The 18,483-nt window shown below is 37.8% G+C and overlaps 2 protein-coding genes across 2 annotated transcripts in view; one reads left to right on the top strand and one right to left on the bottom strand.

Annotated features, from left to right (window-relative positions):
• The window catches only part of LOC6044857, a 67,920-nt gene that overhangs the window by 32,588 nt on the left and 16,849 nt on the right, over positions 1 to 18,483 (top strand). The window contains exons 3-14 of the mRNA XM_038262095.1: positions 7,117 to 7,275; positions 7,333 to 8,052; positions 8,112 to 8,521; positions 8,580 to 8,860; positions 8,924 to 9,123; positions 9,183 to 9,494; positions 9,552 to 9,633; positions 9,695 to 9,849; positions 11,013 to 11,133; positions 11,608 to 11,835; positions 12,826 to 13,112; positions 13,729 to 13,868. Of these exons, the coding sequence (XP_038118023.1) occupies positions 7,117 to 7,275; positions 7,333 to 8,052; positions 8,112 to 8,521; positions 8,580 to 8,860; positions 8,924 to 9,123; positions 9,183 to 9,494; positions 9,552 to 9,633; positions 9,695 to 9,849; positions 11,013 to 11,133; positions 11,608 to 11,835; positions 12,826 to 13,112; positions 13,729 to 13,868 (3,095 nt within the window). The remainder of the gene's footprint in view (positions 1 to 7,116; positions 7,276 to 7,332; positions 8,053 to 8,111; positions 8,522 to 8,579; positions 8,861 to 8,923; positions 9,124 to 9,182; positions 9,495 to 9,551; positions 9,634 to 9,694; positions 9,850 to 11,012; positions 11,134 to 11,607; positions 11,836 to 12,825; positions 13,113 to 13,728; positions 13,869 to 18,483) is intronic.
• LOC6044859 (membrane alanyl aminopeptidase) lies at positions 10,912 to 17,021 on the bottom strand. The gene is made up of 6 exons (XM_038248696.1): positions 16,889 to 17,021; positions 13,376 to 14,032; positions 11,982 to 13,317; positions 11,566 to 11,922; positions 11,370 to 11,509; positions 10,912 to 11,313 (listed from the first exon to the last, which is right to left on the bottom strand). Exons 2-6 carry the CDS (start codon positions 14,029 to 14,031, stop codon positions 11,004 to 11,006), a joined length of 2,799 nt encoding a protein of 932 aa, XP_038104624.1. The 5' UTR covers position 14,032; positions 16,889 to 17,021; the 3' UTR covers positions 10,912 to 11,003.

Raw genomic sequence — 18,483 nt, 5'->3', positions numbered from 1 at the left:
AGTTTTGTTACATTCTTTAAAACATGAGCATTTCTTATTAAACTTCTTAATGCAAAATTGATTGACTTGAAAAAGTTTCTGAAAATTGTCTATTCTTTTAAAATCAATATTGTTTTTTTGTGTTTTCACATAGTTTAAAAAAAACAGCAGTTCTTTTGATGGTTTTAAGTGTAGTTGTCAGTCTAGATCAGAACATGTTTGGAAAAACATCAGTTCTTTGCGACATCTTTATCTTTTTAAACATTTTTGTTTGTGTTTTCTTTTAAAAACGAGAAGTTCTTTTGATGGTTTTTAAGCGAAGTTAACTTTCTTGAACATGTTTTTGAATTTCTTTAAAACATGAGCAGTTCTTTAAAAATCTGACTTCAATGTACATGTCTGTGGAAATTATCCACTCTTTTATTTTTTTTTTTGTTTTACTCTTTTTCAAACAAATAATTTTGAATACTGTCTGTGAATTTATGCAGCAGTTTTTTATACAAAAAAAGGGTATAACAAAACTATTCTAAAAGTGTTTGCCCCAACAGTAATCTTGTCTTTGTTAACAGTCAGGCAACTATGCCAGAAAAGTACCCGTAGACTACTAAGCCCCGTTTTAGCGTTACATGGATTTTCAACAAGCTGTAACTTGGTGAAAATTACATGAAATATCAACTTCATATATACCGTTGGATTCGAAAATTAATCAACTTTAATATAAAAATATTTAATATGGTGGTTTAGGGGGGTGGGGCCAAAGGAAAAAATACATGGAATTCAAGGGCCCAGAGCCATCATAAAATCAAAACCCAACTTGTTTGAACCGGTTTTTCACTAAATCAGACGTGTCAAAACAAAAATCTTTTCGTGACAAATTTGAACCGATTCAGTTGAACCGGTTCAAATAACCGGTACCGGTTTGAACCGATTCAGTGTTTTTACTGCAAATCATGCCATGCGACGTGTCAAAATTCTTCAAATAATCTCAACAAATTATTCGTGATAAATTTGAACCGATTCAGTTGAACCGGTTCAAATAACCGGTACCGGTTTGAACCGATTCAGTGTTTTTACTGCAAATCATGCCATGCGACGTGTCAAAATTCTTCAAATAATCTCAACAAATTATTCGTGATAAATTTGAACCGATTCAGTTGAACCGGTTCAAATAACCGGTACCGGTTTGAACCGATTCAGTGTTTTTACTGCAAATCATGCCATGCGACGTGTCAAAATTCTTCAAATAATCTCAACAAACTATTCGTGATAAATTTGAACCGATTCAGTTGAACCGGTTCAAATAACCGGTACCGGTTTGAACCGATTCAGTGTTTTTACTGCAAATCATGCCATGCGACGTGTCAAAATTCTTCAAATAATCTCAACAATATATTGGTAATGAAATTGAACCAATATGGTTAAACCAGTTCAAATAACCGGTACCGGTTAGGCCAATTCATAAATTCATAAATTCATAAATTCATAAATTCATAAATTCATAAATTCATAAATTCATAAATTCATAAATTCATAAATTCATAAATTCATAAATTCATCAATTCATAAATTCATAAATTCATAAATTCATAAATTCATAAATTCATAAATTCATAAATTCATAAATTCATAAATTCATAAATTCATAAATTCATAAATTCATAAATTCATAAATTCATAAATTCATAAATTCATAAATTCATAAATTCATAAATTCATAAATTCATAAATTCATAAATTCATAAATTCATAAATTCATAAATTCATAAATTCATAAATTCATAAATTCATAAATTCATAAATTCATAAATTCATAAATTCATAAATTCATAAATTCATAAATTCATAAATTCATAAATTCATAAATTCATAAATTCATAAATTCATAAATTCATAAATTCATAAATTCATAAATTCATAAATTCATAAATTCATAAATTCATAAATTCATAAATTCATAAATTCATAAATTCATAAATTCATAAATTCATAAATTCATAAATTCATAAATTCATAAATTCATAAATTGATAAATTGATAAATTGATAAATTGATAAATGGATAAATTGATAAATTGATAAATTGATAAATTGATAAATTGATAAACTGATAAATTGATAAATTGATAAATTGATAAATTGATAAATTGATAAATTGATAAATTGATAAATTGATAAATTGATAAATTGATAAATTGATAAATTGATAAATTGATAAATTGATAAATTGATAAATTGATAAATTGATAAATTGATAAATTGATAAATTGATAAATTGATAAATTGATAAATTGATAAATTGATAAATTGATAAATTGATAAATTGATAAATTGATAAATTGATAAATTGATAAATTGATAAATTGATAAATTGATAAATTGATAAATTGATAAATTGATAAATTGATAAATTGATAAATTGATAAATTGATAAATTGATAAATTGATAAATTGATAAATTGATAAATTGATAAATTGATAAATTGATAAATTGATAAATTGATAAATTGATAAATTGATAAATTGATAAATTGATAAATTGATAAATTGATAAATTGATAAATTGATAAATTGATAAATTGATAAATGGATAAATTAATAAATTAATAAATTGATAAATTGATAAATTGTTAAATTGATTAATTGATAAATTGATAAATTGATAAATTGATAAATTGATAAATTGATAAATTGATAAATTGATAAATTGATAAATTGATAAATTGATAAATTGATAAATTGATAAATTGATAAATTGATAGATTGATAAATTGATAAATTGATAAAATGATAAATCAATTTATCAATTTATCAATTTATCAATTTATCAATTTATCAATTTATCAATTTATCAATTTATCAATTTATCAATTTATCAATTTATCAATTTATCAATTTATCAATTTATCAATTTATCAATTTATCAATTTATCAATTTATCAATTTATCAATTTATCAATTTATCAATTTATCAATTTATCAATTTATCAATTTATCAATTTATCAATTTATCAATTTATCAATTTATCAATTTATCAATTTATCAATTTATCAATTTATCAATTTATCAATTTATCAATTTATCAATTTATCAATTTATCAATTTATCAATTTATCAATTTATCCATTTATCAATTTATCCATTTATGAATTTATGAATTTATGAATTTATGAATTTATGAATTTATGAATTTATGAATTTATGAATTTATGAATTTATGAATTTATGAATTTATGAATTTATGAATTTATGAATTTATGAATTTATGAATTTATGAATTTATGAATTTATGAATTAATGAATTTATGAATTTATGAATTTATGAATTTATCAATTTATGAATTTATGAATTTATCAATTTATGAATTTATGAATTTATGAATTTATCAATTTATGAATTTATGAATTTATGAATTTATGAATTTATGAATTTATGAATTTATGAATTTATGAATTTATGAATTTATGAATTTATGAATTTATGAATTTATGAATTTATGAATTTATGAATTTATGAATTTATGAATTTATGAATTTATGAATTTATGAATTTATGAATTTATGAATTTATGAATTTATGAATTTATGAATTTATGAATTTATGAATTTATGAATTTATGAATTTATGAATTTATGAATTTATGAATTTATGAATTTATGAATTTATGAATTTATGAATTTATGAATTTATGAATTTATGAATTGGCCCTAACCGGTACCGGTTATTTGATCTGGTTTAACCATATTGGTTCAATTTCATTACCAATATATTGTTGAGATTATTTGAAAATGTCCAACACGTCGCACTACATGGTTTGCTGTAAAAACAAGGAATCGGTGCAAACGGTACCGGTTATTTGAACCGGTTTGTCTCGGTTCAAATTTATCACGAATAGTTTGTTGAGATTATTTGAAGAATTTTGACACGTCGCATGACATGATTTGCAGTAAAAACACTGAATCGGTTCAAACCGGTTCCTGTTATTTGAACCGGTTCAACTGAATCGGTTCAAATTTATTACGAATAGTTTGTTGAGATTATTTGAAGAATTTTGACACGTCGCATGGCATGATTTGCAGTAAAAACACTGAATCGGTTCAAACCGGTACCGGTTATTTGAACCGGTTCAACTGAATCGGTTCAAATTTATCACGAATAATTTGTTGAGATTATTTGAAGAATTTTGACACGTCGCATGGCATGATTTGCAGTAAAAACACTGAATCGGTTCAAACCGGTACCGGTTATTTGAACCGGTTCAACTGAATCGGTTCAAATTTGTCACGAAAAGATTGTTGAGCTAATTTGAAGAGTTTTGACACGTCGCATGACATGGTTAGTGATACAACCCCGGAACCGGTTCAACCGGTACCGGTAATTTTACCGGTTCAACCGAATCAGGTTGAATTGCTCATATATCGATTCCTGGAATAATTTCATGAATTTTGATATGTCGCATGACCATATTTCTTCATAATTTGGCTTTATAGTTCAAATGAGTACTGCTATTGTAAAAATAGTTACGATAACTATTTTTAAAAATTGTTTAAATATTTTTAACATGTTTTAAATATTTTTCCTTAAAGTAGAGGTTCTCCCTTTCCAAAACCTATAAGTTGGTATTTTGGGTTATTTTACGATGTGCTCTGGGCCCTTGAATTCCATGTAACGCTGTTTTTTTTCCTTTGGCCCCTCCCCCCGGGGCCCCACCCCCCTAAACCACCATATTAAATATTTTTATATTAAAGTTGATTAATTTTCGAATCCAACGGTATATATGAAGTTGATATTTCATGTAATTTTCACCAAGTTACAGCTTACGCCCCAATCCATGTAACGCTAAAACGGGGCTTAGTAACTTGACTGTTAAACTTGTTGTAACTATGGATGTAATTCTTTCTTACTAAACATTAAGCAGTAAAAAACAACAACAAAAAACTAAAAAAGAGCATTTTTAAAATACATGAAATTAAAAACACTTTCTATTAAATAGCATAAGAGACCATCTCTCAACCATTTATACAATCTTAATCTTAACAAAAACGATGTAAACGATAATATCAGCAATCTAAGCTTCATTTCAGGACCCAATTTCCCAGCAAGAAATGACAAAAAAAATGACAAAAACTAGATAAAATAAAACACATACTACTGATAATAAAACAGCTCATTTACCATTAAAAAAAGTCATGCTTGTGCTTGAACAGCCTCCTGCTTTGTAGATGTAAACAAAGTGGGATTATTCGAAAATCGCATGACGCATTGTCTCTATTCTTCACCCAGATTTCAAGCGCGTCGATTAGGCTCAAAATTGGACTCAGGTTTCCCTGGCAGAAATAATGAGATCCGTATTTTTTTTTAGCCATTAGGTTGACCTGTTAGGGTGGTCCGAAAAATGGCAATTTTCGTCGATGGCTCAATTTTAACTGATTTTGCTGTTTTGGGCGCAAATGAAAAATTAATAAGTTAATAAGTTTGACACTCAAGAAAAAAAGGTTCGGAGTTTCAAAAATCTAGCCAAACATTTGAAAAAGTCTTATGAAAACTTCAAATGCAGTTTTGAAGGTGTCTGGACCAAAGAACCTATATCTGAAAATATGTTTAACGGGTTCCTCGGACAATTTCACATAGCATATAAAAAAGGGCTAGGGTCAATTACAGGATTCCGATATATGATTTTTCGAAAATAAAATCTGGGTTTTTTGGCAAGCCGTGCGCAAAAACAAGAAAATTGCGAAAACTTGTTTCACTAAAACTGAGAAAATTCCAAAATTTCAGCGATACACACTATACAATGTATAGTATGTATACAGCATACATGTTTGGGTAACAGAAGTACGCGCAGAGAATGTCTATTTTCAAAAGGAAATTTCCTTCAGAGCTTTTCAATGTAAATCCAAAGTTCTCGCGAATAGCTTTGCTCTTTGCTTCCTTTCTAAAAGAAAAGTTTGCAGGTATTGGTTTTTATAGGGGAAATATGCCCATTTTAAGCCTAATAAGCGGTCGTGTTTGAATGATGCTGGATAATCTAGATTGTTCCTTGAAAATTACTAAAACCAAGTACACCAACGAGTAGAGCAACTTTTTGTGAACATTTCTGTTTATTTTCACTTTTATTAAAAGTTATGCTATTCCTTTTACAAGCATTTAAAAAAAAATATTTCCCAAATGCATTCTAATCAGCCGAGTGCATTGGGCCACGCCCATTTTTCTATTTTCAGCTTAGTTCTTTTTTTCTTCCAGCGCTTTTTTGGGTCTGCTTCGTGCTGCCAAAATTAATGAAATTTTAAGCGAACACTCACGAAAAGTAGCATTTATAGAGAAAATGTCCTGGCATCACTGGCTCACTCCAACAGGCGCTGCTGGTGGTGTTGGTGGCCACCCTTTGTTCTTTATTTGCCTTCGATTCTCGCTCGGTTTTCTTCAGCCTTCGATTGGAATGGGTAGTCAAAATTGAAACGTCAAAAGATTTAGCGCGTTTGGTTTTTGGATGGCGCTTGCTAATTATTTACATGTTTCGGGATTATTTTTCAAGTGAGTGACTAACTAATGGTCAAAAGAACATGTTGCCGGTAGTTGGAAGCAATTTTATATCTTAAGCGCTTTGAAATCGTTAGCGCAAGTGAAAAGATATTGATGGCGACTTTCGTTAAGCAGTTAACCTCTGATCTTGTGTGTGGATGCGTGTGCCACCAAAATGATGAAAAATGGTCTCGCAAAATACAAATTATGATCAAAAGTGCATTAAATTTGATCTTTTTGGACAGTAAATGGCATAAATTTGCTTGCTTACTCGAGGCAGTGCCGTTGCTGGTAAGTTTATAGCCTAAATAGTATTTTGGAGCTTTAATCGAGCATCAAACTCTCCATATGGCGAAGATAGGTGTTTGATCGGAAATGGTATATTTCCCCTACTCAGGATGTTGCTATAAATAATTTGAAAGTTTAAATTAATAATCACAAGATAAAAAAGTTTTCAATTCAACCATAAATTTAACACATAGTTTTTCTTCAATTAAATGACCTAACGTTTAAAATTTACCGCAAATATTAAAAGGGTTGAAATTGGTTTACATAAAATTTTGCTATCAAAAAAAAGTTCAACTAATAAAAATACGTTCATCATTCATAATTCGCAGATGGCTCGCCACCACCCAGTTCCAGCCCACGGACGCTCGCCGCGCCTTCCCCTGCTTCGACGAACCGGCCCTCAAGGCACGATTCACAATCAACCTGGCCCGACCACGTGGCTTGATGTCGCTGTCCAACATGCCGCGGACAAAGTCCTACGACGCCAGGTGAGTTTGATATATCTTCCGGAAGGGTTATGAATTGTAAATTTTGACTGATTTTAGTGACCTTGATTTACCGGACTACGTTTGGGACGAGTACGAACAGTCCGTCCCAATGTCCACGTACCTGGTGGCGTTCGTCGTCTGTGACTTTGTCAACCTTACGTCCGGCAACTTTGCCGTGTGGGCTCGGTCGGATGCGCTGACGTCGGCCCGGTATGCCCTCGAGGTTGGTCCAAAAATCCTGGCCTACCTGGAGCGGTTCTTCGACATCAAGTATCCGCTGCCCAAGATGGACATGATTGCGCTGCCGGACTTTAGCGCCGGTGCGATGGAGAACTGGGGCCTGATTACGTACCGGGAGACGGCCATGCTGTACGAGGAGAACGTCTCGGCGAACAGCAACAAGCAGCGGGTCGTAACGGTGGTGGCGCACGAGCTGGCTCACCAGTGGTTTGGGAATTTGGTAACTCCGACGTGGTGGACGGATTTGTGGCTTAACGAGGGCTTCGCTAGCTACATGGAGTATCTTGGGGTAGACGCGGTGGAACCGGCCTGGAAGTCGATGGAACAGTTTGTGGTGAATGAGCTTCACAACGTGTTCTCGCTAGATGCGTTGTCTTCGTCGCATCAGATCTCTGTGGAGGTGCACAATCCGGAGGAGATCAACGAGATTTTTGACAAGATTTCTTACGGAAAGGGAGCTGCAATTATTCGTATGATGGACCACTTCTTAACGGCTGAGGTGTTCAAGGGAGGGCTGACCAACTACCTTAATGAGAAGTAAGTTTTGACAGTTTTCCGTTGGACATAATTTAGATTTGATGTATGTATTTTTTTAGAAAGTACCAAAGCGCAGATCAGGACGACCTGTGGCGATTCCTTACGGCGGAGGCTCGCAGCAAGGGAGTCTTCGACGATACACTTGCCGTGAAGGACATCATGGACACGTGGACACTACAGACGGGCTTTCCCGTGGTGATCGTAACGCGGGACTACGAGCACAACAAGCTGGAGTTTGCTCAGGAGAGGTTTATCTTTATTGAGCCGTCCGGTAGCAACTCGACCCGGGGTAACGAAACCAGCGTTGAGAAGCCTTTGTGGTGGATTCCGATTACTTTTACGACGCTTGGTGAGAGTGACTTTAACAGCACGAAGCCTAGCATCTGGATGAGGGCAGAGGAGAAGCTTACACTGCACGACATGGACATTCCGCAGCACGATTGGGTGATCGTGAATGTTCAGCAAACAGGTAGTCTAACAATGTGTGAAGACCCTAAAGATCATCTGATCCATAATCTTCCTTCCAGGATACTACCGCGTCAACTATGACCAACGAAACTGGGCACTGATCGTGGCCCACCTGCTGGACAAGCGAAAATTCACCTCGATCGCACCCTCCAACCGGGCACAGCTGATCGACGATGCGTTGAATCTGGCCCGCGGAGGTCATCTCAACTATAGTGTGGCGCTGAACGTGACCCGCTATCTGGTGCACGAAACCGAGTACGTTCCGTGGAAGGCCGGCATCGGGGCGCTCAACTTTATCGACTCGATGCTGCTCAAGACAAGCAACTACGATAAATTCAAGGTATTTTGAAGGGGAATGATCGTGCCACCAAATTGGGGTATTTTCAAGGTTGAGTCATTTCAGAAATACTCGCTGCACCTTCTGAAGCCGATCTACGCCAAGGTAGGCTTCGAGGATCACAAAGACAGTCCACTGCTGACGGTGTACAAACGGGTGGATGTCCTGACGGCAGCTTGCCACCTCGGTTACAAGGAATGTGTCAACAAGTGCGTCCAGAAGTTCTACGAGTGGATGCATGAGCCCAACCCGGACATCAACAATCCGTAAGAAGTTTACTAATGTTACAAGTTTCGCCAAAACCTAACCCCAACAATCCTTCCAGCGTTTCGCCGAACCTCAAGAATATCGTGTACTGCACCGCGATCAAGTACGGCGACCAGCTCGAATGGGACTTTGCGTGGGAGCGCTTCCAGAAGACGACAATCCCGAGCGAGAAGGAAACTATCTTGTCCGCGCTGGGTTGTTCGCGGGAAACCTGGATTCTGACCCGCTTCCTGGAGTACTCGATGACGGACGTGCACGGCATCCGCAAGCAGGACGTGTTCCGGGTGTTTCTGGCCGTGTCGAACAACGTGATCGGCCAACCGATCGCGTTCAGCTTCATCAGGAACAACTGGCAGAAGATGAAGGACTAGTGAGTTTGAACTAAGAAGCATTTTGAGATCAATTCTACAAAATCCTCCAATTTCAGTCTCGGAACTTCAATGTCGAACCTAAACATGATCCTCAAGTATTCAACAAAGCGCTTGAACAGCCGCTACGAGCTGGATGAGGTAAGTGATCGTGGACAAGTTAGCAGACCTAACCTAACCTAAAAATCGTCCCCAAATCCAGCTGAAAGAGTTTGCCCAAACGCACCTCAAGGACACTGGCCGAACAATTCAGCAAGCTATCGAACGGGCCGAAGCAAACATCGCGTGGATGGAGGAAAACGCCGCCACCATCGTGCAGTGGTTGGATGGAATCCGGTACGATCCGGACGATTTATAAAAGCCTAGCCTATGTGGTCGTCGCACCTTTGGTTGTTCATGTTGAACGCATCATTATTTATCAGTATAAGATGGGTCGATCAGAGCTGTCTGGAGGAACAGTTATTTTTAGATTATTTGTTTTAGCAACATTACTAAGTCTAAACTAATACCAAGACTGTAAATAAGATTTCGAAACAAATGTGTAAACCGTATATTTCTCATTACTTCATCGCGAGTCTGAATCTCAAAAAGCTGTTAAATTGTAAAGCTTTTTCGAACAAAATGTTAAGCTAGGCTCCCCCCAGAAACTGTCTCGATTCCATACCAATGATTAAAACATACAAAGATACAACACAGAATGAGCTTGATTTAAGAAATTATAAACTAATTGTACTTAAGACACCTTTATGCCAAAATAAACGATTAAATTTTATCTAAAACAGGCTGCATTTATTTTGGAATTCATGGCTACTCAATTAAAATAGACGTGAAAGAATAACAAATAACAAATAACAAATAACAAATAACAAATAACAAATAACAAATAACAAATAACAAATAACAAATAACAAATAACAAATAACAAATAACAAATAACAAATAACAAATAACAAATAACAAATAACAAATAACAAATAACAAATAACAAATAACAAATAACAAATAACAAATAACAAATAACAAATAACAAATAACAAATAACAAATAACAAATAACAAATAACAAATAACAAATAACAAATAACAAATAACAAATAACAAATAACAAATAACAAATAACAAATAACAAATAACAAATAACAAATAACAAATAACAAATAACAAATAACAAATAACAAATAACAAATAACAAATAACAAATAACAAATAACAAATAACAAATAACAAATAACAAATAACAAATAACAAATAACAAATAACAAATAACAAATAACAAATAACAAATAACAAATAACAAATAACAAATAACAAATAACAAATAACAAATAACAAATAACAAATAACAAATAACAAATAAAAGTGACCGCCCAATTGACTGCATCTCCGAAACGTGTTGTTTGGAATAGAATGCCTTTTTATATTTTTTGCAGCAATTTATTAACTTTACGATTCCTACCACACACACATACACGACTAGAATCTAACTCAAAAAAAAAAAAACTTCACGCCCCCTCATCGCAGCATGGCCACGGCGAACGCCACCAGCGTCGTGACGACGCTAACCGCCATCGCGGACGCACCATCCGGCTGGTCCTTCAGCTTGGCCTCCAGGAAGCCTCCGATCACCGCGCGATACTTCGCGGTAAACTCCTGGTTTTTGGTGTAGTCCTCGACGCCACGCGCGATCGACGCGGATGCCGCCGCCCCAAAGACCTCCTCGTTGCGGGCCGCGAACGACCGGATGCGCCACATCTGCTCGTCGGTCTTGACGCGGGCCAGCAGGTTGTTCAGCGCGGACGCCACCGTCATGTAGGATCCGTGACTGGCGGGAAAATGGATGGTTAGTTTAGATTGGGGTTTTAAGCTGGCTGAACTTACGCATTGACCCATCGCACGTAGTACGTTCGCAGATATTCCGAGAGGTGGTCGTAGGTGTAAGGGTTGTTCAACAGGTAGGTGAACGCAGCGCTCTTGTCCTGAGGGCGGATGTCGTCCGAGGTGATCGCGTCCATGACGGTCTGGAAGGAATGAGGCTTAACAGCAATAATCCGGAATAACCCAAAAAGTTACTTACGAACACCAACTCTCGATCCTGGGCGCAACCAATACCCTGCAGGATCAGAATCTGCTCGGTAGCCATATTCGTAGTCAGGTACTGCTTCCACAGGAACTCAAAGTGCTTGTCCGTGCCCTGGCGAATACCCTCGCAGTAGACGACCTGGCGCAGGTCCGGGTGAACCTTAACGCTGGGATCCTCGTAGTACCGGTTGAACTCATCGACGGCGGCCTTCTTGCAGTCGGCGTGACCGTAGTTGCAAGCCCACTGGAGCACGTTGATGCGCAGGTAGGTGCGCATACGATCCTCGTTGGCGGCCGGAGCCTCGAACTTGACCAGTTCGTATGCCTTGCTGAACAGGTTCACGATGTATTTCTGAGAATGATTATAACACATATTAGAAAATTACAATAAACTAACAGCTGACGACTTACCGCAAACATCTCGTCATCTTCGGCGTGAATTCGGCGCGACAGCACCGTCAGTCCATTGACAGCCGCCAACCACGGGGCGTACTCAGTTTCGTCCTTCAAATATTCCAGAACTTCCAGCGCGACGTCATACTTGACAACACCAGCGCGAGCCAGGTTCAGCAGGTCGTCCACGATCTGGGCACGGTTCAGCACATGGATTCCGCCAAAGTTCTCCGATCGTAGCGCAGCGCTGATCTTGGCCCAGTTGTCCGCGTCGTAGTTGACCCGGTAATAGCCGACCTGCTGGTTATTCAGGATAAAGTAAGGCAGCTCACTGGGGTTGGCGAGCGTGATCTTGTGCGTCTCCCCAGTCATGATGGCACCCGGCTTGGTGTTGGTAAAGTCGGCGGCTTTGGTAGCGTACGTGACCGGAACTGGCCACAGCGTCTTGTCACTGTGGGCCATGTTGTTCAGCAGGAATCGCTGCTGGGTTAGAGAGAACCCGTCGTTGCTTCCGGTGACCGTGATTAGAGGGTAGCCGGCTTGAGTCGTCCAAGGTTTCATGAAATTGGTAATGGATGGATAAATCGCTTCCAAGGATTCGAAAAGGTCTTCCGGTCGACTTGTTTTAAATTCCTGCTTTTTGAGGTAAGCTCGAAGCGCTTCACGGAACTTCTCCGTGGTCATAATATGCTCCACCATTCTTAACGTGACAGCTCCCTTGTTGTACGAGATGCTGTCAAAGATGTTGCTGACTTGGGATTGGGTGTAGACGTCGGAGGTCATTGGATGAGTCGACTCGAGACTGTCCATCTGGAAGACACCCTGAAGCTGTTCAACGACAAACTGATGCTCCAAGCCCCAGTTCTGCTCCACAAAAGCCGTTCCGAAGAACTGGAAGTACCGGGCAAAGCCTTCGTTCAGCCACGTCACATCCCACCACTGGCACGTGACCAGATCTCCGAACCACATGTGCGCAATCTCGTGGGCAATGACGGCGGCGATACGTTGCTGCTGCAAGCTGGTCGAGTCGTCACTACGGTACAGGATGTTGGTCTCACGGTACGTCAGCAAACCCCAGTTCTCCATAGCTCCAGCCGAAAAGTCCGGCACCGCAGCCATGTACATCCGAGACATTTCGGGAACGCTATTGTACGGGTAATCGAGCCAAGTCTCGATCGCTTTCAGAATGTCGATACCGGCTTGCAGACTGTAATCGGTCTGGTTGCGAGCTTCAGGTCTGGCCAGGATACCCATACCTTCTTTCTCATTCACGATGTAATCGGCCACGATGAATGCCAACAGGTACGTCGACATAACCGGGGTCTTCCCGAATTGATCCATGGTTCGGCCACCACTGTCAGATAAATTAGAATTTAGACTTGATCCTCAATTATGAACCGACTAAAACTTACCCAACATCAGTGCTCAACAGAATTGGAGTGTTTGAGAACGTCCTGTGACCATTCAGACGAACAATGGTCACCTGGAACGTAGCCTTGAACCTGGGTTCATCAAAGCACGGGAATGCACGTCTCGCATGGGTCGGCTGAAACTGGGTTGATGCCATCCACACCGGCTTTCCGGCAACGTTGTAGTAGCTGCGGTAGAACCCATGCATGTCATCGTCCAGTAGACCAACGTAGTTGAAGATCAGCTGATAGTCGACATTCTGCGTTAGCGCCTGACCAACGGTCAATGTCATGATTTGCGTCTCCTCGTCCCAGGCTCCAATCTGAACGGGAACGTCCGCAACTCCTTGCTTCAGGAACACCGAAGCGATGGTCAGCTTGGCGGCGTGCAGCTTGATGCTCGTCAACCCGGCGATCGCCGTTTGGAACGTAACGACGGCCTTGCCGTCGAACGTGAACGCCTTGTGGGTGCCTTCGTCTGCGAAGTACGGCGTGAGTTCGATGTCGTAGTGCGACGGCCAGAAGTTATCGCCCAGCCGGTAGTCGACCAGCTCGGCGCGGGGGGCGATCTCGTCGGAGACCCGCTCCGGCAGCAGGTCCAGCGGACCCGCTAGGGCACCGGTTACGGCCAGGACCAGGCATAACAGTGCGCTGGCCATGCTGTTGGGGAAGGAGAGGGATTATCAATAAGTCTCTTGCGTACATTGTTGGGGTGTCTGTGGAGTCAGAGTCGGAACCGGAAGGGTCGAATCAAGAGTCGAATACTTAAAACCGGGAGTTGGAGTCGTACTCGGCCACTTGTCGGAGTCGTTAAATTTTCAGAGTCGAAATCGCAGAAGGCTACTATTGACTTTGTATAATTGTTGCTGTTGGACTCGAGTCTTTGTGAGAGTAAGAGTCGCCAATAACTCGAGCTGATGGAGTCGGAGTTGAAATCGTTGTAAAAACTAACCGACTAACCGCCCTGATTCTCATCAGCTGAGAGAGAGCAACATAGAAAACGAAAAAAAATTGCAAAAAAAGACTGCAAAAGTTAATGAAATAATTGCACAAATTTGGGAATTCCACTACCTTTTAACAACTAACCATAGAAAGATAAGCGTTATATAAGTCCTAAATTGCCAAATTCGTAGCACTTCGACCGTTAAACAAGTCATCATCCAAAACCAGTGATAACGGCTTTACGTAGGAATATGATTGATTGGCGGACGCTTGTCCGTCTAATAGCTTACTCTTCACTTGTTATCACACTTTGGCAGCAATAAATAATGGTTGGCAGAATAGAGACATGACATTCGCAAACGTAGCTGAAACGGGCCATTCATATCGTCTAAACTTGACACCAGTTTTTTTAAAGGGCCATCGACTTAAGTCGATCAGTGATAAGCTCATCGAATCCCATTGAAGCTAATCACCGATTGGCTAACGGCGCAACATGTGTTTGATTTGTCTAAATGCCGAGTTGATCGTTATCGATGAAAGTTTGAAGAGCCTGGGAATTTATGGACTTGCACAAGTCATGCTACTTAGACGAAACCTTCAAGAAAAACAGCAATACTTCTAATTGAACGACACTTAAGATCAAACTTGCTCACTTAGCGGATTATTTGTTCAGTTCACAAGCCAACTGATCCACACGGGACTACAGTAGAAATCAGTGTGATATAAACTAGAAGCTAATTCATGCATACAAATTCGAAAAAAAACATAAATATTTGTCATGAATTTATGAAAACCATTCATGAAATCATAAATAACGATATTCATAATTTCATCCACACAAATTCATAAGCGATCGTTAAAAAAATTCATGAATTTTAATTCACTATTTTATGAATTAAATTCATAAAAAAACAAAATACCACGCAGTTGAAATTTGGTATGGAAAAAACTTGAAAAAAAAACCACGTGGCCTTCAAGGTTTTTGCACGTTCCCCAACATAGAAAGGAAGATGAATGCGAATGGATCCCAGAAAGTGCTTCCTCTCTGTTAGTCTACAGTTCGTAAAACGTTTTCTCAACCGCAACATTTCTTAAGGATATTGTTACGTGTTGGATGCAAGTTTGAGTAAAATTGAGTTTCATCACAGTATTTGTAATTTAAAGGTGAACTGGAAACGTATTAGACAGTAAAAAATAAATTTCAAAACAAATAAATGCAACGTTTGCTTTATTATTGGGACATTCTCCACTAACTCACACGGAGTCAGAAAAAAGTTGCCCCGATCCCTTTGCTTTGAGGCATAATTTTGGTCCTTGATCATGTATCCGAGGATCATTTTTCGATATCTCGTAACGGTGGGGTGGTACGGCCCCTTACAATTTTCTGAATTTGTACTTTGACACGTTTTCAGTGATTTGTAGCTCGGAACTGTGAGGAGATAGAAATTTGGTGGCAACAGGACTTTTGTGTAAAATTGGACGTCCCAATGGAGCATTTCCATTCGAGCAGTTTTTGCTTTTTTCTACAATGTATTTCTTATGGAGCGAACTGTCAGAAACTGCTCGACTGCGGGTGCTCCATTAATGGCGTTTTCAAAATTCCAAAAGACGTATTTTTCAGCAAAATTATTTTTTTTTTTAATTTAAAAAAAAATAGAAGCTCGTTCGTTTTCTGTTTTTTTTTTTTTTCAAAATAAATAAGTTTTTTGGCAATGTTTTATAAAAGATGAGACGCATTCGTATCAGTTTTAAATTTTTACGATTTAGTTTCAGGGGTAAACTTTTCTGGCATTGTTTTTCTAATTTCATACAACAGACCATTTATTTTTTTGCCTGGCCAAAAATGCAGTTTTACAAATATACTCTGGAACCTCTAACTGTTATTTTAAGTCATGTTAAGGTGAAGCCGTTGAACATTTTCTAAGAAAATTGATCATCACTCTATGCTCTATATTGAATTCAAATTAAACAATTTCTGCATCAAAATGAATCAGCCGGTTGTTGCCTTCCTGAAGCCACTGAAAGAATGTTTGGTCTAAATCAAATGTGTTTCAAAATTTATATAATTTTGTGGTACAATCATTGACGTCCATAACTTTGCAAGGAATGGGATAATCGTTACCAAAAGGAATCAACATGTGTAGGGCACTATTCTAAACAACTTGTAGAAGGAATTTTGTCACAATATTGATAGCGACGCAAAATTTATTTCTTTGAACGAAAAATCATGGCAATTATGGAAGTCTTCACATTAAAGCCGAGAAAATATTTTTACATTTTTCACGTTCCGTGTAATTTTTGTGAAATTTGCTGGGATCATGGTCCTGGTCCCCGTGAAAATTTCATTTTTTTAAGTATTAATGTTCAGTTAACCCAGTTATTATTGATCCGTTTTAATTCACTGCACTGTTTTACAATTCTTCCCTTTTCACTGAAAATTTCTAGAAAAAATTATCCGCATTTTCCATAGCATCAAATTTCCTGTCAGCTTAAGTTTCACTTTTCCCAACCAACACGTGATCACACAACACACTTGAAAATGACAAATCACCATTTCGAAGTGCCCCCAAATACCTGAACAACTTATCCTTATCGGGTCACCACAAAACGCTACGAACTCCTCCTGGACTGATGGGTCCCGCGGTACTAATCGTCAGCTCTTGTTCGCGGAAACCATTTATAGAGCAGCAATTCAGCCCGCCAAAAAAGTACCGCACCACACTTTGTCTTCTGCGAGATCGATACGTACTATCAGGTACGTCATGGTGATACCGATTGCCGGATAGGTATGCTGGAACTGAGGACCTGTATCTCTGCACGATGTCGTCGACAGCAGCTGTTGGTTGCGGTTCTGTAACGATTAGAAGTTAGATGTCAGGAATTAGCCAGTTTATTCGTACGTGATATTTTATATCAAAATTATTTCTAAGAAAATTGACAATGCAAATCGTTAAAAATCATGATGATTTCTGACCTAAAACCGGAACGAAACAATCTTTCTACACGCATCAAAATCGGCATAAATTCTTTCCGTGTCTAGACATCTACAAAGGATGGTATTAAAGCTGATTGGTTTCAGATGAGATAAGATGCGTTTTGAATTGAATGGAGGCGCAATGACTGTGGTCACGACTTTATCATTTCCTGCCAAATTTTTCCCTGACTCAGTCAATCGTTGGTTATATACTGACTAGAGTGAGTCTGCATTGCACTTGAAACATATGAATTGTTGTCTTCCAAAAATAAATTCTTATATATTGATTTGTATGATTTTTATATCAAACATCAAAACTCTAAAAAAATAAAAAATATATGAAAAAAAAATAAAAAAATAAACACTAATCCTTGAGAATCGATAGCTTGTGATTTCCGATAAAATTCTTGAAATCTATTTAAAAGGAATTAACATTTATCATTTGTATAAACCTACCTATTAAAAGATCCAAATTTAACTAAGAAAATCAAAAACACTGTGACTGTGGTCAAATTATCAATTTGCATAACACACAAAGAATCTAAAACTCAAATTCACGTTTAATTCTCAGAAAGTTGATGTAATTTTACCTCTTTTGAGTAATTTTACCTTAAAAATTTAAAGTAGTTAAATTCAACTTAAATTGAATTTCACCAGTTTCTGGCCCGTCTCCAACTGTTTCCAACGACTTCGAGAAAATACCAGAAATCTCTGCTATCAACATCACAGTAATTTCCCTTGTGGACCACCATTCAGTGAGGTACTCCTGGATATTAGCTCCTGAAAAGTGCTTGAAAAGTGCAAAAATGCCTCACGGCAAGAAAAAGAGGCGGTCCTCACCAGCAGGATCGGCAGATTTAAAGAAGCTAAAGAATGCCGAAGCGCTACCTGCAAAGCCAGGCAGTTTGAGCAAGGACGCTCAAAATTCGTCTGGAAACCAGTTCGCTACCCTCCCTGTGGACGTGAGCGAGAAGGAAGAATTTGAACGACGGGAAAAGTTGCCACCCATTTTTGTGAAAACATCGTCATCGGATTCGGTGCGAAAGTGGCTGACCGGGTTTATCAAATCTGGTGCCTTACGAGCTTCCATTAGCTTGTGTGCTGATGGACTCAAAATTCTGCTACCTACCAGAAAAGATTACAACTACGTCCGGGATTTCCTGAACAACACAAAGATTGAATACTACAGCCATGA

The sequence above is a fragment of the Culex quinquefasciatus genome, chromosome 1, assembly GCF_015732765.1.
Source record: "Culex quinquefasciatus strain JHB chromosome 1, VPISU_Cqui_1.0_pri_paternal, whole genome shotgun sequence".
NCBI lineage: Eukaryota > Metazoa > Arthropoda > Insecta > Diptera > Culicidae > Culex > Culex quinquefasciatus.
The sequence above is the reverse complement of the archived record's forward strand: the minus strand, read 5'-3'. Positions and strand labels throughout refer to the sequence as shown.